At 45.0% G+C, this 25527-nt stretch overlaps 1 protein-coding gene across 1 annotated transcript in view; it reads right to left on the bottom strand.

Annotated features, from left to right (window-relative positions):
• Positions 1-25527, bottom strand: part of IGDCC3 (immunoglobulin superfamily DCC subclass member 3) — a 292665-nt gene that overhangs the window by 67535 nt on the left and 199603 nt on the right. Inside the window, exon 6 of the mRNA XM_089660195.1 lies at positions 24912-25070. Within this exon, the coding sequence (XP_089516321.1) occupies positions 24912-25070 (159 nt within the window). The remainder of the gene's footprint in view (positions 1-24911; positions 25071-25527) is intronic.

Here is a 25527-nt window from a genome sequence, read left to right as displayed (position 1 = left end):
TTCTTCCCACTGACCACCGATGTAATGGGCATTCTTCCTGCTGGCCACCAATGTAAGGGACATTCTTCCCACTGACCTCCAATGTAAGGAGCATTCTTCCCACTGACCACCAATGTAAGGAGCATTCTTCCCACTGACCACCAATGTAAGGAGCATTCTTCTCACTGATCACCAATGTAAGGAGCATTCTTCCCACTGACCTCCAATGTAAGGGGCATTCTTCCCACTGACCACAATTGTAAGGAGCATTCTTCCCACTGACCACCAATGTAAGGGGAATTCTTCTCAATGACCACCAATATAAGGAGCATTCTTCCCACTGACCACCAATGTAAGGAGCATTCTTCCCACTGACCACCAATGTAAGGAGCATTCTTCTCACTGATCACCAATGTAAGGAGCATTCTTCCCACTGACCTCCAATGTAAGGGGCATTCTTCCCACTGACCACAATTGTAAGGAGCATTCTTCCCACTGACCACCAATGTAAGGGGAATTCTTCTCAATGACCACCAATGTAAGGAGCATTCTTCCCACTGACCTCCAATGTAAGGGGCATTCTTCCCACTGACCACAATTGTAAGGAGCATTCTTCCCACTGACCACCAATGTAAGGGGAATTCTTCTCAATGACCACCAATATAAGGAGCATTCTTCCCACTGATCACCAATATAAGGGGAATTCTTCCCCATGACCACCAATAAAAGGAGCATTCTTCTCACTGACTACCAATGTAAGTGGCATTCTTCCCCATGACGACCAATGTAAGGAGCATTCTTCCCACTGACCACCAATGTAAGTGGCATTCTTCCTACTAACCACCAATGTAAGGAGCATTCTTCCCACTGATCCCCAATATAAGGAGCATTCTTCCCACTGACCATCAATGTAAGGAGCATTCTTCCCACTTACCACCAATGTAAGGAGCATTCTTCTCACTGACCATCAATGTAAGGAGCATTTTTCCCACTGATCACCAATGTAAGGGACATTCTTCCCACTGACCACCGATGTAATGGGCATTCTTCCTGCTGGCCACCAATGTAAGGGACATTCTTCCCACTGACCTCCAATGTAAGGAGCATTCTTCCCACTGACCACCAATGTAAGGAGCATTCTTCCCACTGACCACCAATGTAAGGAGCATTCTTCTCACTGATCACCAATGTAAGGAGCATTCTTCCCACTGACCTCCAATGTAAGGGGCATTCTTCCCACTGACCACAATTGTAAGGAGCATTCTTCCCACTGACCACCAATGTAAGGGGAATTCTTCTCAATGACCACCAATATAAGGAGCGTCCTTCCCACTGATCACCAATATAAGGGGAATTCTTTCCCATGACCACCAATAAAAGGAGCATTCTTCTCACTGACTACCAATGTAAGTGGCATTCTTCCCCATGACGACCAATGTAAGGAGCATTCTTCCCACTGACCTCCAATGTAAGGGGCATTCTTCCCACTGACCACAATTGTAAGGAGCATTCTTCCCACTGACCACCAATGTAAGGGGAATTCTTCTCAATGACCACCAATATAAGGAGCGTCCTTCCCACTGATCACCAATATAAGGGGAATTCTTTCCCATGACCACCAATAAAAGGAGCATTCTTCCCACTGACCACCAATGTAAGTGGCATTCTTCCTACTAACCACCAATGTAAGGAGCATTCTTCCCACTGATCCCCAATATAAGGAGCATTCTTCCCACTGACCATCAATGTAAGGAGCAGTCTTCCCACTGACCTCCAATGTAAGGTGCATTCTTCCCACTTACCACCAATGTAAGGAGCATTCTTCCCACTTACCACCAATGTAAGGGACATTCTTTTCACTGACAACCAAAATAAGCAACATTACTCCCACTGATCACCAGTACAAGCGACATTCTTTACACTGACCTTCAATGTAAGTGAGTCTGCCAGGACCTGGGTCTGAAGCTGAGACTTCTGCTGTGTCTGGCAGTAACTCATCTTACTGAGCCACTTGGAATGCTGGACAGCTCCCTGGAAAATTCCTTGAATGATCATACCTTGAACCTTGTTTGTCGTGACCTTGAACACTTTGCATTTCCCATGGACTTCATATTTAAGCCATGCCTTTGCACTTCCTGTTTGCCAGATTATTGTGCTCCCTCCAGCCAATATCTTGCTCTTGTCTTTCCTGCTGCCATCATTACTTTGCTACCACTCGTTACCAACCTTTGGCTTGTTCCTCAACTACGCTTCTGCCTCATCCCAACCTGCAACCACTCGTTACCAACCTTTGGCTTGTTCCTCAACTATGCTTCTGCCTGATCCCAACCTGCAACCACTTGTTACCAACCTTTGGCTTGTTCCTCAACTACGCTTCTGCCTGATCCCAACCTGCAACCACTCGTTACCAACCTTTGGCTTGTTCCTCAACTACGCTTCTGCCTGATCCCAACCTGCAACCACTCTTTACCAACCTTTGGCTTGTTCCGCAACTACGCTTCTGCCTGATCCCAACCTGCAACCACTCTTTACCAACCTTTGGCTTGTTCCGCAACTACGCTTCTGCCTGATCCCAACCTGCAACCACTCGTTACCAACCTTTGGCTTGTTCCTCAACTACGCTTCTGCCTGATCCCAACCTGCAACCACTCTTTACCAACCTTTGGCTTGTTCCGCAACTACGCTTCTGCCTGATCCCAATCTGCAATCACTCGTTACCAACCTTTGGCTTGTTCTTCAACTACGCTTCTGCCTGATCCCAACCTGCAACCACTTGTTACCAACCTTTGGCTTGTTCTTCAACTACGCTTCTGCCTGATCCCAACCTGCAACCACTTGTTACCAACCTTTGGCTTGTTCTTCAACTACGCTTCTGCCTGATCCCAATCTGCAACCACTTGTTACCAACCTTTGACTTGTTCTTCAACTATACTTCTGCCTGATCCCAACCTGCAACCACTCGTTACCAACCTTTGGCTTGTTTACTGACTACGCTTCTGTTTGATCCCTACCTGCTATATCTGCTACTGGACCTTCTGGTAGGGTGATCCAGAGGACCACAACCTGCTACTAACAGGCAGCCAAACCCATCTCTACCATTAGCAGCTCTGGTGAACACCGATTACTACTTAGATTGTGCACCTCACGTGATCCACTAGGGTAACCTGCTTGTATACCTATCCTGCTGGTCGGTGGAAGTTCTACTACTGCTATAGCCACTGGTCTTTGAGCCTGACCCCTGACTGTGACAGAATTCTTCTTAAAAGGCCAGTCACTCAGCATGGACAGAATGCAGAGAGCACCATACATTTTTCTCAATAAATGCAAAACATTCTCTGATTGGAAGAGGTGGAGATAACAATATAATTGTCCTGCCTCTCCACCTTGTCCAGGTGGAGAGGCGGGGCATTCATTGAGAATGAATGAGCTGAATGAGCCACTCCCTGTGGTTACTATGTGCCAGGGCAGCTCATAACTTGAACCCAAGAACTGCAGCAATCACTGTAATAACGATGGCCACTACAGGGATCTTCAACTTCCACAAGGATCCCAAAGGTATATAATATGCTTACATTGGTCAAAGCTCGTCCAGTGTAACTATGCAATACAAAACCACACCTGGAATTCAGATTTAAACAATGTTATCTTTGCTGCTGCAGTACAAATTCTCTTCAAAGATCACCTATACAAGATCTCTCCTGAAGGGAGGGAGGGGTTTGGGGGGCTGATGTTCAGTTGGAACTAATCGATGCTTTGGTGTTAGTCTATGTCTGTGTTCTGCAAACTGTGGCCCAAGGGCTAGATAGGGCCCTTTGATTACCTTTAGCGAGTCCTTCAGGCATTATTTCTCCTACTGACACCGGCATCCACTCCTTCATTCCTTCCACTGACACCAACAGTGGGGCTCTATTTCTTTCCACTGAAACCACTGATGGGGCATATTTCCTCCCACAGACATAAATGTTGGAACACTATTCCTCCCACTGACAGAAAATATAGGGCACTATTCTTCTAACTAATATCAACAATGGAGCACTACTCCTCCCTCTGATACCAACAATGGTACCTATTGATGATGGGGTACTATTTCTTCCATTATTATCAATGATGGGACACTATTCCCCCCACTGACACCAATGATGGGGCACTATTCCTCCCACTGATACCAATGATGAGACACTATTCCTCCCACTAATACCAATGATGAGACACTATTCCTCCCACTAATACCAATGATGGGACACTATTCCTCCCACTGATACCAATGATGGGGCACTATTCCTCCCACTGACACCAATGATGGGACACTATTCCTCCCACTGATACCAATGATGGGGCACTATTCCTCCCACTGATACCAATGATGGGGCACTATTCCTCCCACTGACACCAATGATGGGGCACTATTCCTCCCACTGATACCAATGATGGGGCACTATTCTTCCCACTGATACCAATGATGGGGCACTATTCCTCCCACTGATACCAATGATGGAGCACTATTCCTCCCACTGACACCAATGATGGGGCACTATTCCTCCCACTGATACCAATGATGGGGCGCTATTCCTCCTAATGATACCAATGATGGGGCACTATTCCTCCTAATGATACCAATGATGGGGAACTATTCCTCCCACTGATACCAATGATGGGGAACTATTCCTCCCAGTGACACCAATGATGAGGCACTATTCCTCCAACTAATGCCATTGATGGGGCACTATTCCTCCCACTGACACCAATGATGGGGCACTATTCCTCCCACTAATACCAATGATGGGGCTCTATTCCTCCCACTAATACCAATGATGGGGCACTATTCCTCCCACTGACACCAATGATGGGGCACTATTCCTCCCACTGATACCAATGATGGGGCACTATTCCTCCCACTTATAGCAATGTTGGGACACTATTCCTCCCACTGACACCAATGATGGGGCACTATTCCTGCTCCTACTGACCACCAAGCCTGAGGAATAGTCTACTGCTACTTACCCTGGGTCATTTTTTACTCCCATTGACCACAGTCCAACTCCTGCCCCCCCCCCCCTTAAATCTGAATGAGAGTAAACTGACCCTTTGTATAGAAAGTTCGGCGACCCCTGGACTGTGTGATGAGGTAAAGAACGGCAACAATTTCTAGAACAAGACCATCATTCGTTTCCTTCTCTTGTTTTCATTAAAAGTAAGGATTATGTTACAGAAGCTAAAACTTCTTTAAAAAGTACAGATCTGCTTTAAATTCAATAGAGGGAGCTAAGAATGCACAGCAGATATATCATAGGCAGAAAACACGAAGGCGTTCTTAGCTAACACCCTCAGCATCCACCATTCTTCACCCAGGGCATGGCCAGATGGCCGGCTCCCTCAATGGCGGACTGTAATTTGCGCTTTTATAGGAACGCGGTGAAAGATGCCGGAGAGGAATGTGGGTGGATGTGAACACTGCTGTACATTCAATGCACAGATCTCTCCCTTTGTCAGGGCTTTGTGTCTTTCTTTCTCTACAAGGAAAAGTGGTGCTGGGAAAATCTAGACATTCAAGGAAGAGCTTGAGAAGGTCGATATATTAACACAATCAACGGCGCTGAAATGGCCCGGAGTTCAAACTTTTCACTACATTAAATAGCAGCAGCATTTGTAATTTAATGGAAGAGGAACCAGCGGGGAAATGCAAAGAAGTAATCACACGGCAGCACTGTGAGACAAGATATTCCCCGCTCACCAGATAAAGATCTATTTCTGGCTTCTTTCATCTGAGATATTCACTTCTTTTTTTTTTTTTTCCAAAGCAAAATTAGGTTATGAGAGGACAAGTCTGGATTCAGGAATCTTGTATGTAGGCCTACAGACGTGTAATAGAGATGTTTGTTTAACGTGGTATTAGTGTTACTAAACCCCGGACCCTGCATTCACTATATCCGCTATCCCCGGACCCTGCATTCACTATATCTGCTCTCCCCGGACCCTGCATTCACTATATTCGGTCTCCCTGGACCCTGCATTCACTATATCCGCTATCCCCGGACCCTGCATTCACTATATCCGCTCTCCCCGGACCCTGCATTCACTATATCTGCTCTCCCCGGACCCCGCATTCACTATATCCGCTCTCCCCGGACCCTGCATTCACTATATCTGCTCTCCCCGGACCCTGCATTCACTATATCCGCTCTCCCCGGACCCTGCATTCACTATATCCGCTCTCCCCGGACCCTGCATTCACTATATCCGGTCTCCCCGGACCCTGCATTCACTATATCCGGTCTCCCCGGGCCCTGCATTCACTATATCCGGTCTCCCCGGACCCTGCATTCACTATATCTGCTCTCCTCAGACCCTGCATTCACTATATCCGCTCTCCCCAGACCCTGCATTCACTATATCCGCTCTCCCGGACCCTGCATTCACTATATCCGCTCTCCCGGACCCTGCATTCACTATATCCCCTCTCCCCGGACCCCGCATTCACTATATCTGCTCTCCCCAGACCCTGCATTCACTATATCCGCTCTCCCGGACCCTGCATTCACTATATCCGCTCTCCAGGACCCTGCATTCACTATATCCGCTCACCCGGACCCTGCATTCACTATATCCGCTCTCCCGGACCCTGCATTCACTATATCCGCTCTCCCCGGACCCTGCATTCACTATATTCGCTCTCCCCGGACCCTGCATTCACTATATCCGCTCTCCCCGGACCCTGCATTCACTATATCCGCTCTCCCCAGACCCTGCATTCACTATATCCGCTCTCCCCAGACCCTGCATTCATTATATCTGCTCTCCCCAGACCCTGCATTCACTATATCTGGTCTCCCCGGACCCTGCATTCACTATATCTGCTCTCCCCGGACCCCGCATTCACTATATCCGCTCTCCCTGGACCCCGCATTCACTATATCTGCTCTCCTCGGACCCCGCATTCACTATATCCGCTCTCCCCAGACCCTGCATTCACTATATCCGCTCTTCCAGGACCCTGCATTCACTATATCTGGTCTCCCCGGACCCCACATTCACTATATCTGGTCTCCCCGGACCCCGCATTCACTATATTCGCTCTCCCCGGACCCTGCATTCACTATATCCGCTCTCCCCGGACCCTGCATTCACTATATCCGCTGTCCCCGGACCCTGCATTCACTATATCCGCTCTCCCCGGACCCCGCATTCACTATATCTGGTCTCCCCGTACCCCGCATTCACTATATCTGGTCTCCCCGGACCCCGCATTCACTATATCCGCTCTCCCCGGACCCTGCATTCACTATATTCGGTCTCCCTGGACCCTGCATTCACTATATCCGCTCTCCCCGAACCCCGCATTCACTATGTCCGCTCTCCCCGGACCCTGCATTCACTATATCCGCTCTCCCCGGACCCTGCATTCACTATATCCGGTCTCCCCGGACCCTGAATTCACTATATCTGGTCTCCTGGACCCTGCATTCACTATATCTGGTCTCCCCGGACCCTGCATTCACTATATCTGGTCTCCTGGACCCTGCATTCACTATATCTGGTCTCCCCGGACCCTGCATTTACTATATCCGGTCTCCCCGGACCCTGCATTCACTATATCCGCTCTCCCCGGACCCTGCATTCACTATATCCGCTCTCCCCGGACCCTGCATTCACAATATCTGCTCTATATCTGGTCTCCCACAGTACACAGAACATGAAAATGCAATTTTTTATTTTAGTAAATATAAACTGCTAAATCCCTTTTCTCATCAGCAGTATACAGCAGTCTTGTGACTTTTATCAGTGTCCAGCCGAGCACTGGTTAAAGCTTGTAGGAGGAGTTTTCATTCAGCTCTGATTGTCCTATGAGGCTGCATAACCCCTGACCCTGTGTCTGGAAAGTGCTGATTTGCCCTGTGCTGATCACATGCACCTAGTATTTTAGTAAGCATACATTGCTAAATACCTTTTTCTCATTAGCAGAAAAGGAGCAGTTTTCTTTCGGCTCTAGGAGGATGCAGAACCCCTGACCTCTGTATTGACAGCGCTGATTGGCCCTGTGTTGATCACATGCACTCTCCCAAGAAAAAAAAACCTCTCTAGCAATGCACATCAAACTGAGCATGTGCAGAGGATTCCACACGATATGTCTTATCAGGAGATAAGAGGGGCACTGAAAGAAGGGGAGGATCAGAGAAGACAGGATCAAACAGCCTTTTTACACAATGCAGAGGATTAACCCCTTGGGTCCCACAGTGAGTATAACAAGCATGCTTTACTGCATATACAGACTTATTGTACTGTTGGGGGTTTAGTAACACTTTAAACCCCAAAACTACATTTGATTATGTTGCAGCTCACCAATTCTTAGATGTGGCGTCTGCATTCCTTTCCCTTTATTTTCTCCTGGTGACCCGCCCAGTATGTTAGTTACTTTCCTATGAGATTGTAAGCTCTTATGAGTATAGGGCCCTCCTATCCCTCTTGTATTGAACTGTATTGTTGCTGTATTGTCTCCATTTATATTGTAAAGCGCTGAGCAAACTGTTGGCGCTATATAACCCCCGGTTCACATCTATGCGGCCGTGCGGGCCGTGCGGGCCGTGTTTTGCACCTGTACGAGAGCCCATTCATTTGAATGGACTCCCGTGCCCCGGGACACGCAGGGAAGAAGTCCCGGCAGTTCTTTGGAAAACACAGCCGAGGTTCCCAGTACGGTTGAGATTTCCAGTGCAGACGGCGTGCCATTAGAACTAATATCACTCACCAGCAGGTTTGCAATTCTCTGTGCGGGTGGTGCGGCTGCACGGATTTTCGTGCAGATCCGCAGCGGCACCACCCGCATGGATGTGAACCTAGAGTGAGTCCTGTATAATAATAATACTTTTCAACTTCCTTTAACCACTTCCAGTCCGGACACTTTCCCCCCCTTCCAGTCCGGACACTTTCACCCCCTTCCAGTCCGGACACTTTCCCCCCTTCCAGTCCGGACACTTTCACCCCCTTCCAGTCCGGACACTTTCCCCCCCTTCCAGTCCGGACACTTTCCCCCCCTTCCAGTCCGGACACTTTCCCCCCCTTCCAGTCCAGACACTTTCACCCCCTTCCAGTCCGGACACTTTCCCCCCCTTCCAGTCCGGACACTTTCCCCCCTTCCAGTCCGGACACTTTCACCCCCTTCCAGTCCGGACACTTTCCCCCCCTTCCAGTCCGGACACTTTCCCCCCCTTCCAGTCCAGACACTTTCCCCCCCTTCCAGTCCGGACACTTTCCCCCCTTCCAGTCCGGACACTTTCACCCCCTTCCAGTCCAGACACTTTCCCCCCCTTCCAGTCCGGACACTTTCCCCCCCTTCCAGTTCGGACACTTTCCCCCCCTTCCAGTCCGGACACTTTCCCCCCCTTCCAGTCCGGACACTTTCCCCCCCTTCCAGTCCAGGCTAATTTTCAGCTTTCAGCGCTATCACACTTTGAATGACAATTGCGCGGTCATGCAACACTGCACCCATATGAATTTTTTAGCATTTTTTTTGAGACAGATAAAGCTTTATTTTGGTGGTATTTATTCACCGCTGGGATTTTTATTTTTTTGCTATGTAAATGAAAAAGTCCAAAAAAAGTGTTTTTCTTATAAAATTTTGCAAATAAATAATATTTCATCATAAATCTTGGCCAAAATGTATTCCGATATCTTTTTAGTAAAAAAAAAAAAAACCCAAATTAGTTTATAACCAAAAATTATAATTTTTAAACATTTTTTTTTACATTTTTATGTTATTTTTTTATATTATTATTTATGTTTTTTGTTTTTTTTTAACATACTGTCACCCTAGCAGTACAGTGTCACCATGGTGACACTGTACTACTTGTCGGGGTTGAAGAAGATTTTTTTGTTATTTTACACTGATTGCTTTTACACCCATAAAGGCTGTAAAAGCAATCCTTTCTCCTCTCTTTTCTCCTTCTCTTTTAAGATCCGATCCATCCTGCGGGGATCGTCAGCTTGCTTTAAAACTTACCTTTTCGTGGAGAGATCAGTTAACCCCTTATAGGTTGCAAGCCGACGATCCCCGCAGGATGGATCGGATCTGCGGATTGGGGAGGATAATGGATAGATAATGCATAGATCCAGGGGTGTCCCTAGGGTTGGTGTCACCCGGTGCGGTAACACTTGGTGTCACCCCTCCAACAATCCCCGAAGGATGGATCGGATCTGCGGATTGGGGAGGATAATGGATAGATAATGCATAGATCCAGGGGTGTCCCTAGGGTTGGTGTCACCCGGTGCGGTAACACTTGGTGTCACCCCACCAACAATCCCCGAAGGATGGATCGGATCTGCGGATTGGGGAGGATAATGGATTGGGCTCCGATCCATTATGCTCCCTAATCCGCAGATCCGGGATCTATGATTGTCCCAAGAATGATTGAAGCTATTTACTGTTAACTGGCTCACTGCCTCTGCTGGAGGTTTAAATACAAAACTGTAATATATTAAATTTTTGGTTTTAGTTACGCTTTAAAACTGATGGGGGGGGCTTACAGCAATCAGCTTTTATTCATTTTATATACAATTTTTTCCCGAAAAGGAAAAAAAAAACACTTGGTGTAACCACTTATAACTAGAGATGAGCGAATCGAACCAGGCGAACCGGAATTCGATACGAATTTCAGGAAATATTCGATTTGCGTCGAATCCGAAATTTTGCCTACTTCGGGTGCGCGAATCGAATATTTCCCGATCAGCCGGCAAAAGTGTCCCTGCAGTGAGCTCCGCTATTTCTGACAGTTCTCTGACAGAAGGAACACATGTAAAGCGGTTGAAACATTGTATCTATTAGTTTCCATTTAGGATACAGATGTTTCAACCGCTGTACATGTGAAGAAGCTGTCAGAGAACTGTCAGAAATAGAGGAACTCTGCACATACACTTTTTGCCGGTTTGGAATTCTTATTTTCATCCTACTTCTTCTTCTTCTTCTACTTCTTCATCCTCATCCTCAGAAGAAGAAGAAGAGGATGAGGATGAAGAAGAAGAAGAAGAAGAAGTAGGATGAAAATAAGAATAATTCCAAGCCGGCAAAAAGTGTATGTGCAGAGTTCCTCTAAGTGTATCTGCAGAGCTCCTCTAAGTGTATCTGCAGAATAGAGGAACTCTGCACATACACTTTTTGCCGGAAACCGCTGTATGGAGTGAATGTCCCAGAACTGTCAGAAATAATCTATTTCTGACAGTTCTGGGACACTCACTCCATACAGCGGTTGAAACATTGTATCTATTTGTTTCCATAAATGTATCCATTTATGGAAACAAATAGATACAATGTTTCAACCGCTGTATGGAGTGAATGTCCCAGAACTGTCAGAAATAGACAGAAACTGTCACAGAACTGTCCTTCTTCTCATCCTTCTCCTTCTTCTCATCCTTCTTCTCATCCTTCTTCTCATCCTTCTTCTCATCCTTCTCCTTCTTCTCATCCTTCTTCTCATCCTTCTCCTTCTTCTCATCCTTCTCCTTCTTCTCATCCTTCTCCTTCTTCTCATCCTTCTTCTCATCCTTCTTCTCATCCTTCTCCTTCTTCTCATCCTTCTCCTTCTCCTTCTTCTCATCCTTCTCCTTCTTCTCATCCTTCTCCTTCTCCATCTTCTCATCCTTCTCCTTCTCCTTCTTCTCATCCTTCTCCTTCTGCTTCTCCTTCTTCTCATCCTTCTCCTTCTTCTCATCCTTCTCCTTCTTCTCATCCTTCTCCTTCTTCTCATCCTTCTCCTTCTCCTTCTTCTCATCCTTCTCCTTCTTCTCATCCTTCTCCTTCTTCTCATCCTTCTTCTCATCCTTCTCCTTCTTCTCATCCTTCTTCTCATCCTTCTTCTCATCCTTCTCCTTCTTCTCATCCTTCTCCTTCTTCTCATCCTTCTCCTTCTCCTTCTTCTCATCCTTCTCCTTCTTCTCATCCTTCTCCTTCTCCTTCTTCTCGTCCTTCTCCTTCTCCTTCTTCTCATCCTTCTCCTTCTCCATCTTCTCATCCTTCTCCTTCTCCTTCTTCTCATCCTTCTCCTTCTTCTCATCCTTCTCCTTCTCCTTCTTCTCATCCTTCTCCTTCTTCTCATCCTTCTCCTTCTCCTTCTTCTCATCCTTCTCCTTCTCCTTCTCCTTCCTCATCTCCAAGGGCATTTAAATTAAAGGTACAGTGTTCTGCACTAATTTAAAGGCTCTCTGAAGCCTAGAAACCCTTTTTATAAGTCATCTTCGTAGCGAATAAATTCGCATCGAATCGAATTTCTTCCTGAAATTCGCCGAATCAGCCGAATCGAATTTTTGAATACTTCGCTCATCTCTACTTATAACGTGATGGCTAGAGTTCGGCTTTAATTTGCCAGTTAAGCAAAATTGGCTAGTCCATCTAACACTCCCCTCCCCCCCTGACTGGCAATGCAGCTGTTCAAGGGTGTCTCCATTGCTCCTCCACCCAAAGTGGAGACACCCTAATGCTGGCCAGAGAGGGGTCGTTATTGGCCGATTTTTTGTCCGCACAAAGAATCGGCTGATATTCACGCCATTATTGGGGCCCGCCCATCGGCCATTTTTCGTGGATTGTCTCATTTACTTTTATCGGTCAACGGCGCCAACCAACTTTTTGTTTATCGGACGACAATTCTGCCGATAAACGGCCCATCTATGGCCTGCATAAGGGCTCATTCACACTTGATTCATTTCTAACTCTTCCCAAACACCCCTATAGCATTAGACAGGCGTTTTGGGAAGCATTTTCAATGCTCCTCAAATGCTCCCCAAACGCCCTATGTGCGTTTTTGCAGCGTTTTCCAAGCGTTAAAACCGCAACACAAACGCCTATGATGAAGTTAATGGTATTAACGCCCCGCAAATGCCTTCCAGGCATTTGAGGAGCATCACCATAGACTTGAATGGGAGGCTTCAACTCCTCCTGACTCAACATGAGGCATCAATTTTGCCGCGACGCTAATGCTTCATTGTGAACAGCACTGTGTGCTGCCATGTGTAGAATTTTCATAGGCGTTTGAGGCCCCTCAAACGCCTGCATAATGCCTGCTAACAAAGCTAGCGTGAACATAGCCTTAGACAGGAAATGGGTTACTGGCCAACCATTAGATGAAAAAAAACTAAAATAATAATAATATTAAAAATAATAAAAACTAATAAAAATAATAATAAAAATCAAAACTAATAAAAAAAACTAATAAAAATAATACAAAATTAAAAATAATAAAAATAATAATAAAAATAAAAAACTGATAAATAAAAACTAATAAAAATAATAAAAAAATAAAAACTAATAAAAATAAAAACTAATAAAAATAAAAACTTTTAATCTAAAAAAAATAAATAAATGCAGTCACCACATTTAGTAAACTGTAATATATTCTATTTATGTTTTTGGGTTTAACACCACTTAACCCCTTTTGCTGCCAGGTTTGTACATTGTACAGACCTGACAAAGGGGGGTTTGCACACAAACTGAGTTTATAATACTGGCAGGCAGACTTCTCCCTGTCAGGTGGAAGCAGTCGGGCACGTACGCTGCCACCCAATTGCTTCCACAGCCCCTGGTAACAGCCTCCCCCCCCCGCCATATATTCTGGGCTCCTCTTGCCCATCTGTGGGCCCGGGGCCGACATGGCGGGTGCCGGCGGAGGGGAGCAGACAAATGTCCGCACTCCTCTCCTTCTTGTTGTGACCCAGAAAGCACCGTTTATGACGACACTTCTGGGTCACGGCTGTCACTTTCCCCGACTAAAATAGCTGGGGAGAGATGTATTGCAATGCGATCTACATTGCAATACATCCAGTGGAGCCCAGAGGAGACATTAGGGGTCTTTTAGACCCTGCATGTCCCAATAAAGAGAACCTGTCACCTAAAAATCATCACATAGGGGACTTTTGTCTCCAATGTGATGAAAAAAAAAGCTAAGTAAAAAAAAAATGTATTGCAAAAAAATAAAGATACAACCAAGCACATAACATTCCCCCCAAAAAAAATTTTTTTGAGGTCCCCCCACATATACGCACGTACTAACAAAAACGCACACGTCGGGGGCACCTATGCGTGAAAACACCAATTGTGATACACATGTTACAAATCGCCGCACACGCCACTGGAGAGAGATAATTCTAGCACCAGACCTCCTTCATGACACTGAACTGATGACCTGTAGGGGCTTTTGAAGTGTTTCCTATAGAAAATATGGGGTACTGAAAGTTGTCACCATTTCACGGGCGCACACAAATGAGGTTGGACATGTTGGGTATCTATTTACCTCGTCTTTTGTATTTTACCAAAAATGTGGACAATTTGTTGCGTTTGCGCTCATATTAACAACCCAAATATAAATATATCCACAATATATAATCTATAATCATATTAGTGATAAAAATAATTAATAGTGTCCAAATAAATTGTGGAAAAAAATAATAATAATATATATATACAGTATGTATGTATATATATATATATATATATATATATATATATATATGTGTGCCAAAAAAGTCCAAACACCAATAATTTCTGGGGTTTTTTTATTTTTATTTTTTGTGGCGCTATCCATATTTTTTGAATTTGTTGCATTTGCTTGCCTTAAAATTCACTTTAGTGTGTTTTTTTTTTCACTTTCGATAGTTTTTTTAATAAATTTTTCAATAAAGTACAAATGATTCCCTTTAAACATAAGGGAGGAAGAAGAAGAACATAGAACAGTTCCAGCAACAGAGGCATCTAGGCACATTCCACTATAGAAGGCAGAAGAAAAGGTGGGGGGCCCCCGGGCAATAGGGGATCTTGGGGCCCCTGTGTCCTTGCCCAAACTCAAAAAAGCCTATGAAAAAAAGGTACCAGGGGCATCTCATGGGGCCTCCTACTGACCCCGGGCCCTCGGAAAGTGCCCGAGTTTCCAAATGGTCAGTCCGCCCCTGGTTCTGACATATCATGAAAGGTCCACCACACTGTAGCATGCCTCCAATAAACTCAGCATGAGAAAGGAAATACAAATGGGGGAAAAGAGAGGAAAAAAAAAAAGAGGGGGAAGAATGAAAGTGCACCCTCATCTTATCTTGGATAAGTAGACTGAATCACAGGGAGTCAGACAGATATCTGATCCAAGGGTCTCCAAGTCCTTACAAAGAGGGCCATCTTGTCATGTAAGATCGCTGGCAGGCATCCATGTGTCATGATCCATGTCAACTTGGCCCTGAAAAGATGAAATGGGATCACAGGAGACTTCCAAGACCGTGCACTGGAAATTCTAGCTGCCGTAAAGATAAAAGTTATCAACATTCACACTGGTCTCAGCACCCCCTCCACTGGGCTTCCCAGTAGAGCCTGTTGAGGGATTTTAATGAGATTCGTTTGGGTGAGAGAATCGAAAAAGTTATAGGTGCTTATCCAGGACCGCCTGGCTTTCGGCCACGTCCACCAAACATGGAGAACTGTCCCAGCTTGGCCACAGGTCTGTTTTGTTTTGTTTTTTTGTGTTTCTTAGACCTTTGCGGTAATATCGTGTGACATAAAAAATTGGAACGTCCACTATTTTATTCTTTAGGGTGTCTGCTTTCAGAAAATATATCTTGTTTGGGGGGATTTGCGTAATCTTCGGGCCTAAAATTATTTTTTAAAATGTGTGCAAAAATGCAAAAACGTCTCTGGCGGCAAAAGGGTAAAGATCACAACCCTAAATATATTCATTGATAAATCTAAAAAAGGTTTTATTTTTTGTAAAAGAGCTGCTTATATGGGTAGATATGTATAAAATGACTACTCCTACTAGCTCCACAGAAAAGGTGATCATCGACCTTGTAGGTCACTTTTCATGGCCATACACGGCCAAATGCACTTGATCAGCTGTGGCTCTGGGTGCGTCTTGCAGAGGGGCTCCTGTTTGGTGTTTCTCTGAGATGGGGACACAGATGCAGGATTGGTACTAGTGTATTTTAGCAAACAAAGAACAGACAGTGCAGGTGGGTACTTCAGAGGAACTCTAAGGTGCACTCCAATCACAGGGTCCTACAATACGGCACAGTCTTGGGGATTAAGCGCCGAGCGGCAAATCTTTTCATAATCTCTCTCTTTCTCCTCCATTGACATTCTACAATGGATTTCAGAAAGCACCCAAGTACTTTACATGTGACAATAGTAGAAACTTCTTACAGGACTTCAAGGGTCTCAGGTATAGTAAACCTCAAGAGCTCCCTGAACCATGACCACCAAGTCAACCAAGACAGCTGATGAGGCGCACTCCACTCTGCAGCAAAGTCCACCTTCAAACATCTTTCCCACGCAGATCTTACAGCAAATCCTTGACCAGATGCTTCCCATGGAGCCCCAAATCCGTGGATGGGCTTCTGTTCTCAAAGAGCTCCGACTGATCATTAAGCCATAAAGTGAACCTGTGCCCAGATGGTGTATGCTGAAGTATTTACATATTCTGAACAGTAGTAAGAGCACTTTAAAACATGAATCTCTTTATCTATCAGAATTGTGGAAAAAATAATTTTTAAAGAGATTAATGTTTTAAAGTGCTCTTACTACTTGTTGAGAATATGTAAATACTTTGGCATACGCCATCTGGGCACAGGTCCACTTTATGGCTTAATGTTCAGTCGGAGCTCTTTGAGAACAGGAGCCCATCCACAGATTTGTGGCTCCATGGGAAGCATCTGGTCAGGGAGTTGCTGTAATATCTGCGTGGGAAAGAAGTGCGAAGGTGGACCTTGCTACAGAGTGGAGTGCGCCTCATCAGCTGTCTTGGTTGACTTGGTGGTCATGGTTCAGGGAGCTCTTGAGGTTTACTGTACCTGAGACCCTTGAAGTCCTCCGAGCAGTTTCTACTATTGTCACATCTATGTTTTATACTTTAAAAATTAATCTTTCCACAATTCTGATAAAGAGATTAATGTTTTAAAGTGCTCTTACTACCTGTTCAGAATATGTAAATACTTCGGCATACGCCATCTGGGCACAGGTTCACTTTATGGCTTAATGTTCAATCGGAGCTCTTTGAGAACAGGAGCCCATCCACGGATTTGGAGCTCCATGGGAAGCATCTGGTCAGGGATCTGCTGTAAGATCTGCATGGGAAAGAAGTACTAAGGTGGACTTTGCTGCAGAGTGGAGTGCTCCTCATCAGCTGTCTTGATTGACTTGGTGGTCATGGTTCAGGGAGCTCTTGAGGTCTACTATACCTGAGACCCTTGAAGTCCTGTGAGCAGTTTTTACTATTGTCACATCTATGTTTTAAACTTTAAAAATACATTTTTCCACAATTCTGATAGATAAAGTTTAAAACATAGATGTGACAATAGTAGAAACTGCTCGGAGGACTTCAAGGGTCTCAGGTACAGTAAACCTCAAGAGCTCCCTGAACCATGACCACCAAGACAGCTGTCGAGGAGCACTCCACTCTGCAGCAAAGTCCACCTTAGTACTTCTTTCCCTTGCAGATCTTACAGCAGATCCCTGACCAGACGCTTCCCATGGAGCTCCAAATCCGTGGATGGGCTCCTGGTCTCAAAGAGCTCCGATTGAACATTAAGCCATAAAGTGAACCTGTGCCCAGATGGCGTATGCCGAAGTATTTACATATTCTGACCAAGTAGTAAGAGCACTATAAAACATTAATCTCTTTATCTATCAGAATTGAAGAAATATTAATTTTTAAAGTATAAAACGTAGAAGTAACAATAGTAGAAACTGCTCGCAGGACTTCAAGGGTCTCAGGTACAGTAAACCTCAAGGGCTCCCTGAACCATGACCACTAAGTCAACCAAGACAGCTGATGAGGAGCACTCCACTCTGCAGCAAAGTCCACCTTTGCACTTCTTTCCCACCCAGATCTGACAGCAGCTCCCTGACCAGCTGCTTCCCATGGAGCCCCAAATCTGTGGATAGGCTCCTGGTCTCAAAGAGCTCCGACTGAACATTAAGCCATAAAGTGAACCTGTGCCCAGATGGTGTATGCCAAAGTATTTGCATATTCTGAACAAGTAGTAAGAGAACTTTAAAACATTCATCTCTTTATCTATCAGAACTGTGGAAAAATTAATTTTTAAAGTTTGAAACAGAAAATTAAAGTTTAGTTTGTTTTTTTTTTTCTATGGGACAGATCCTGACAGCCCAGCAGCCTTAAGATGTTTATAAGATATGGGTCTCAAAACTAGGGACACATTTTGGTTGATAGAGGACTGCATCCAGCCAACAACTAGGGTCAGGTAGCCCTTACTGCGATTTCTTTCTCTAAGTCAACTGGATGCTAGGACTGCGACCCAAGAAGCAATGTTATGCTTGCCCCAACAGGAGGACGGAACTTCCTCTGTCCATACCTGCTTCCACCCTGCTGCTACACTGACTTGTATGCAAGGTAAATGTGGACTGTTGATAGGAAAACTGATGTAAGGGGGTCTCTGATGGGGATTTTGATGTAAGGGGAGATGCCTAAGGCAGACTCTGGTGTAAAGTGGGGTCTCAAGGAGAATCTTGATGTAAGGGGGTCTCTGATGGGGACCCTAATTAAAGGGGGGATCTGATGGGGACTCTGATGTAAGATGTGCTGTGATGGGGACCATAATGTAGGAGGGCACTCCAATGGGGAGACAGGGCACTGATGGACTCTTTGATGTAAGGGGTGATGCTTAAGGCTGACTCTGATGTAAGCTGGGGTTTTAGGGGAACCTTAATGTGAGGAAGGCTCTGATGGGGACCCTGATATAAAGGGTGCTCTGATGGAGACCATAATGTAAGGGGGGATGTCTAAGGTGGCCTAAGATATAAGGAGGGCTCTTATGGGAACCCTGATATAGGTAGTGCTCTCATGGAGACCCTAATGTAAGGGGGAACTCTGATGAGCACTCTGATGTAAGGGGGTACTCTGATGGGGAGTCTGATGTAAGGTAGGGGGTACTCTGATGGGGAGCCTGATGTAAGGTAGGGGTTACTCTGATGGGGAGCCTGATGTAAGGTAGGGGGTACTCTGATGTAAGGTAGGGGGGCTCTGATGGGGAGTCTGATGTAAGGTAGGGGTCCTCTGATGGGGAGTCTGATGTAAGGTAGGGGTACTCTGATGGGGAGTCTGATGTAAGGTAGGGGGTACTCTGATGGGGAGTCTGATGTAAGGTAGGGGGTACTCAGATGGAGAGTCTGATGTAAGGTAGGGGGGTACTCTGATGGGGAGCCTGATGTAAGGTAGGGGTACTCAGATGGAGAGTCTGATGTAAGGTAGGGGTACTCTGAGATGGGGAGTCTGATGTAAGGTAGGGGTACTCTGAGATGGGGAGTCTGATGTAAGGTAGGGGTACTCTGAGATGGGGAGTCTGATGTAAGGTAGGGGGGTACTCTGATGGGGAGCCTGATGTAAGCTAAGGGGGCTCTGATGGGGAGTCTGATGCAAGGTAGGGGGGTACTCTGATGGGGAGCCTGATGTAAGGTAGGGGGGTACTCTGATAGGGAGCCTGATGTAAGGTAGGGGGTACTCTGATGGGGAGTCTGATGTAAGGTAGGGGGGTACTCTGATGGGGAGCCTGATGTAAGCTAAGGGGGCTCTGATGGGGAGTCTGATGTAAGGTAGGGGGGTACTCTGATGGGGAGCCTGATGTCAGGTAGGGGGGTACTCTGATAGGGAGCCTGATGTAAGGTAGGGGGTACTCTGATGGAGAGTCTGATGTAAGTTAAGGGGGCTCTGATTTGGAGTCTGATGCAAGGGGGTACTCTGATGGGGAGTCTGATGTAAGGGGGTACTCTGATGGGGCGTCTGATGTAAGTTAAGGGGGCTCTGATGGGGAGTCTGATGTAAGGTAGGGGGGCTCTGATGGGGAGTCTGATTTAAGGGGGTACTCTGATGGGGAGTCTGATGTAAGTTAAGGGGGTTCTGATGGGGAGTCTGATGCAAGGGGGTACTCTGATGGGGAGTCTGATGTAAGGGGGTACTCTGATGGGGAGTCTGATGTAAGGTAGGGAGGCTCTGATGGGGAGTCTGATGTAAGGGGGTACTCTGATGGGGAGTCTGATGTAAGGTAGGGTGGCTCTGATGGGGAGTCTGATGTAAGGTAGGGTGGCTCTGATGGGGACCCTGACTGAATGGGTGACTTTGAACTCTGATGTAAGAAGAGACTTTGCTTTCTTTTACTGAGGATCTTTCTCTTTTTTTGTGACTCATATCATATTAATTCTAAAAAAGATCCAAATAAAATGTATTTATTAATTTATTATTCATTGCTTTATAAAATGAATGGTCCAAACACTTTTTTTCCAAAGCTATTTTATTTATTGTTATCATTATGTAAATAGTTTGAGGTCTAGATATCAAATTGGAAACAGTTTATATGTCCATAGTTTGGGTGCACTTTATACCTGCCTTATGCACTCGCCATAACTAATGTTCAAGAACCCAAAAGTCCATTATATATAAATGATAAAAATACATACAGTGCAGTGTAATATCAATTTTTTTTAATAATTAAAACATTTTAAATTAAAACATTTTTTTATTTTTTTAAATTAAAGGATAAGTAGGCAGCACAGTGGCTAAGTGGTTAGCACTTCCTCCTGGCAGTACTAGGGTCGTTGGTTGGAATCCCAACCACAGCACCACCTGCCTGTAGTTTGCATGTTCTCCCTGTGCCTGCGTGGGTTTCCTCCAGGTACTCCGGTTTCCTCCCACACTCCAAAGACATGCTGGTAGGTGAATTGGCTCCTGTCTAAATTGTCCCTAGTATGTGTATGTATGAATGTGAGTTAGGGACCTTAGATTGTACACCCCTTGAGGGTTAGGGACTGATGTGAATGTACAATATATATGTAAAGTGTGGTGAAAATTGACGGTACTATATAAGTACCAGAAATAAATTAAATAAATAAGTTCACCTTTGGAAACATGTTACATGTTCCACCCATTTTTAGGGTGGAACATATAACATTTCCCAACCATGGCACCACCTGCCTGGAGTTTGCATGTTCTCCCTGTGCCTGCGTGGGTTTCCTCCTGGTACTCTGGTTTCCTCCCACACTCCAAAGACATGCTGGTAGGTGAATTGGCTCCTGTCTAAACTGGTCCCAGAATATGAATGTGAGTTAGGGACCTTAGATTGTACGCCCCTTGAGGGTTAGGGACTGATGTGAATGTACAATATATATGTAAAGTGCGGCGTAAATTGACGGCGATATATAAGTACCTGAAATAAATAAAATAAATAAGTTCGCCTTTGGAAACATGTTACATGTTCCACCCATTTTTAGGGTGGAACATGTAACATGTCCCAACCACGGTACCATGTTCAAGAACAAAAAAGCCCATTATCTATAAATTATAAAAATATATACAGTACAGTGTAATATTATTTTTTTAATGATTTTAAAATGTAAAATTTTACAATTTTTGTATTTTTTTTTTATTACAGGATAGGTAAGCAGCACAGTGACCAAGTGGTTAGCACTTCCTCCTGGCAGTACTCGGGTCGTTGGTTGGAATCCCAACCATGGTACCACCTGCCTGGAGTTTGCTTGTTCTCCCTGTGTCTGCGTGGGTTTCCTCCGGGTACTCTGGTTTCCTCCAACATTCCAAAGACATGCTGGTAGGTGAATTGGCTCCTGTCTAAACTGGTCCCAGAATATGAATGTGAGTTAGGGGCCTTAGATTGTACGTTGCTTAAGGGTTAAGGACTGATGTGAATGTACAATATATATATATATATATATATATATATATATATATATATAAAGTGCGGCGTAAATTGATGGCGCTATATAAGTACCTGAAATGAATAAAATAAATAAGTTCGCCTTTGGGAACATGTTACATGTTCCACCCATATTTAGGGTGGAACATGTAACATTTCCCAACCACGGTACCACCTGCCTGGAGTTTGCATGTTCTCCCTGTGCCTGTGTGGGTTTCCTCCAGGTTCTCCAGTTTCCTCCCACACTCCAAAAACATGCTGGTAGGTGAATTGGCTCCTGTCTACATTGTCCCTAGTATGTGTATGTATGAATGTGAGTTAGGGACCTTAGATTGTACGCCCCTTGAGGGTTAGGGACTGATGTGAATGTACAATATATGTGTAAAGCGCTGCATACATTGTCGGCGCTATATAAGTACCTGAAATAAATAAAATAAATAAGTTCACCTTTGGAAACATGTTACATGTTCCACCCATTTTTAGGGTGGAACATGTAACATGTTCCCAATGCTGCAGCCACTGTCTGATCCCCCTCCCTCCCTGTGACAGACATGGGAAGAAGTTCCCCGTTCTAGCTGTCACTCACAGCTCCGCCCACACGGCCATGTCCATCATTCACAGAGTTCTATGAATGAATGAACTACAAGTCCCGACATCCTTAGCAGCTGCCGCCTTGTAGTTCCCAATGAACTGCGATCTGCTGATGGCGGCTGCAATGCTTTACAGGCTCCTGCAATCAAAAATTATAAATGCACGTTTTTTTTTTTTTACCTGCGAATAAAATGTACTTTTATTATTTCTGGTAAAAAAGTGAACTTTTCCTTTTAAGCAGAAAATACTGTACAAACAAGATACGTAGAGGAATGTATACTGTTTAAGCAGATTATCAGATCAGAGAGTATTTAAAGTAAAGATAATATAGTGTGTGCGACTTTACCGCCCGATAATCTCATAGAAAAAAAACTACCAACTGTCATGTTATTGTTCTCTCACTTTATTTCAACAGCAACCAACACAAAGCAACACTTTATATGGATTTGTTTGGCCTTTATAATGTCAGGGACTCTCCGCTATATACAGCTTTCTGCATTATTATTATTATTATACAGGATTTATATCAAGTTTACAACACAAGGGCAGACAGAACAATTACAATACAAATTAAGACATACATTGTGAGTATTCTGTATTGTTCTGTAAGCGGCATTAGCAGTACTGTTGTATGTTTCTTGAGGACATTGAATTCATTCAAATATACTGTGCAATGAAAAAAAATGGAATCATGATCCAGAATATTAATATTACATCTATTTACCTTGACTAAACTAGGAGGAGGACTGGAAACTTGGTGGGGGCTGACATTTAAACTGGCTCTTTAAAGTGTTCCTAAACCCCGGACCCTGCATTCACTATATCTGGTCTCCCCAGACCCTGCATTCACTATATCTGGTCTCCCCAGACCCTGCATTCACTATATCTGGTCTCCCCAGACCCTGCATTCACTATATCTGGTCTCCCCAGACCCTGCATTCACTATATCTGGTCTCCCCGGACCCTGCATTCACTATATCCGCTCTCCCCGGACCCTGCATTCACTATATGTGGTCTCTCCTGACCCCACATTCACTATATAGGTCTCCCCGGACCCTGCATTCACTATATCCGGTCTCCCCGGACCCCCCGCATTCACTATATCCGCTCTCCCCGGACCCTGCATTCACTATATCCGGTCTCCCCGGACCCTGCATTTACTGTATCTGCTCTCCCAGACCCTGCATTCACTATATCTGGTCTCCCCGGACCCTGCATTCACTATATCTGGTCTCCTGGACCCTGCATTCACTATATCCGGTCTCCCCGGACCCTGCATTCACTATATCCGGTCTCCCCGGACCCTGCATTCACTATATCCGGTCTCCCCAGACCCTGCATTCACTATATCTGGTCTCCCCGGACCCTGCATTCACTATATCCGGTCTCCCCGGACCCTGCATTCACTATATCTGGTCTCCTGGACCCTGCATCCACTATATCCGGTCTTCCCGGACCCTGCGTTCACTATATCCGGTCTCCCCGGACCCCCCGCATTCACTATATCCGGTCTCCCCGGACCCTGCATTCACTATATCCGGTCTCCCTGGACCCTGCATTCACAATATCTGGTCTCCTTGACCCTGCATTCACTATATCCGGTCTTCCCGGACCCTGCATTCACTATATCCGGTCTCCCCGAACCCTGCATTCACTATATCCGGTCTCCCCAAACCCTGCATTCACTATATCAGTTCTTGGTTCCTCTATATACTGCCCCTCCTATGCAGCTTCCACTTCTTTTTTCTGCCCCTGGGCCCCTGTGTGCTTCCCTCCCTGGCCCCCGCTCATCCCCTGCAGCTCGACCAGCTTTCCCCCTCCCCTCTCTCCCTGCTGTAGAGGATGTTTAAGGATGGAGAGCAGGGGAGGGGGACAGTAAATATGTCATTTACCAGCCCCTTCTTTTTCTGAATGGACAGAATCAGTGATCGGTACGATCGCTGACTTTGTCTATTTATAACTGAAGCATAGTAAACACAGTTGTGACACGGGAAGCTCTGTACAGATGGAGATTGAGGGCTGTGTCCTTAATCTCTTTTTTCTGTTTTAAATGTGAAACATCAGAGATCTGTTTACACCCCAGCTGCTAAAAAACAAAATGTAAAAGATAATTCAAAAATAAAATTGTAAAAAAAAATAAAATGATAAAAATTAATTTAAAAAAATAAAAATTGTAAAAATTAATAAAAAAAATAAAACAACAAAAATAAAAAACTGCTGACACCAGTGGCAGAACTACTAGGGTTACAAAGGTCGCACTTGCGACTGGGCCCTGGCGTTCCACCACCGGGTTCAGAGGGAATGACCCCAAGTTTGGAGGGAGGGGGGTCAGGGAGGTCCTTCATGGTTTCTTGCACTGGGGCCCTGAAGGTTCTGGATACGCCTCTGTGGGTTCTGCCTAAGCAGGTGGGATAGAGGTCTAGTGGGGCAAAGACCTGTGTTTTTGGCTCTATTACTAGCCAATTGCAAAGTCCCTCTTACAGGCTGATGACATCATTCTCCCAGGATGCATCTCTCAGACTAGGCATGTCACTTGCTTGGAACTCAAGGCTTTTTTACTGATAAAATGTAAAGGTGGCTTTTATTGTATTATTTTATTGTCCTGCTTGACATATCATAAATCTATAGGTGCAAAAATGAATGAATTTCATTCCTCGTTCCCTTACCCTGTACTACGAGCCTCCCCTGTGCCGTCCGGCGTACCCTTGTTCCCGGCTTGTTGGCCGCACATACGTAGACTCCAGAGTGATGTACAGTGAGGTCCGATATCATTAGATTCCCCGTTCCCAATACCTGGATCCCTTCCACACCAATAGGACGGCCATCTGCAAGAAAAGAAAGAAAAAAAATTCATGTTCATTGATGGTGGCTCCAGGTCCTGGTATTGGCCTCTGATGACCTTTTGTCTTGCGCGTTGACCCGGTCTATTCCAAATTACAAGATGTAAACTGCTACCAATACCAAAAGGTATGTTCTGTAAAAAGGACACCCGGCCATTGTTGAAAAAAATGGGCAGAATGAGTACACACGTTAAAGAAAGTCTTGGGGGCTGATAGGGAACGAGACACTGGGGTTGATGTACTAAAGGCAAATAGGCCGTTTACTTTGCAAAGAAATTTTTCCTTAGTAAAGGGAAATAGGGTGAAGCCCTGCTGAATACCCACATGGAAAAAAAAATATATTTAAAAAATATTCTTCCCAAATATATTGACATACATTTGAAATACTACAATTTTGGCCGTATTCAATATATATATATATATATATATATATACACATATA

The sequence above is a fragment of the Staurois parvus genome, unplaced genomic scaffold, assembly GCF_062004578.1.
Source record: "Staurois parvus isolate SC_StPar_1 unplaced genomic scaffold, SC_StPar_1.0 ptg001210l, whole genome shotgun sequence".
Classification (NCBI taxonomy): Eukaryota; Metazoa; Chordata; class Amphibia; order Anura; family Ranidae; genus Staurois; species Staurois parvus.
This window is presented reverse-complemented; position numbering and strand designations above follow the sequence as displayed.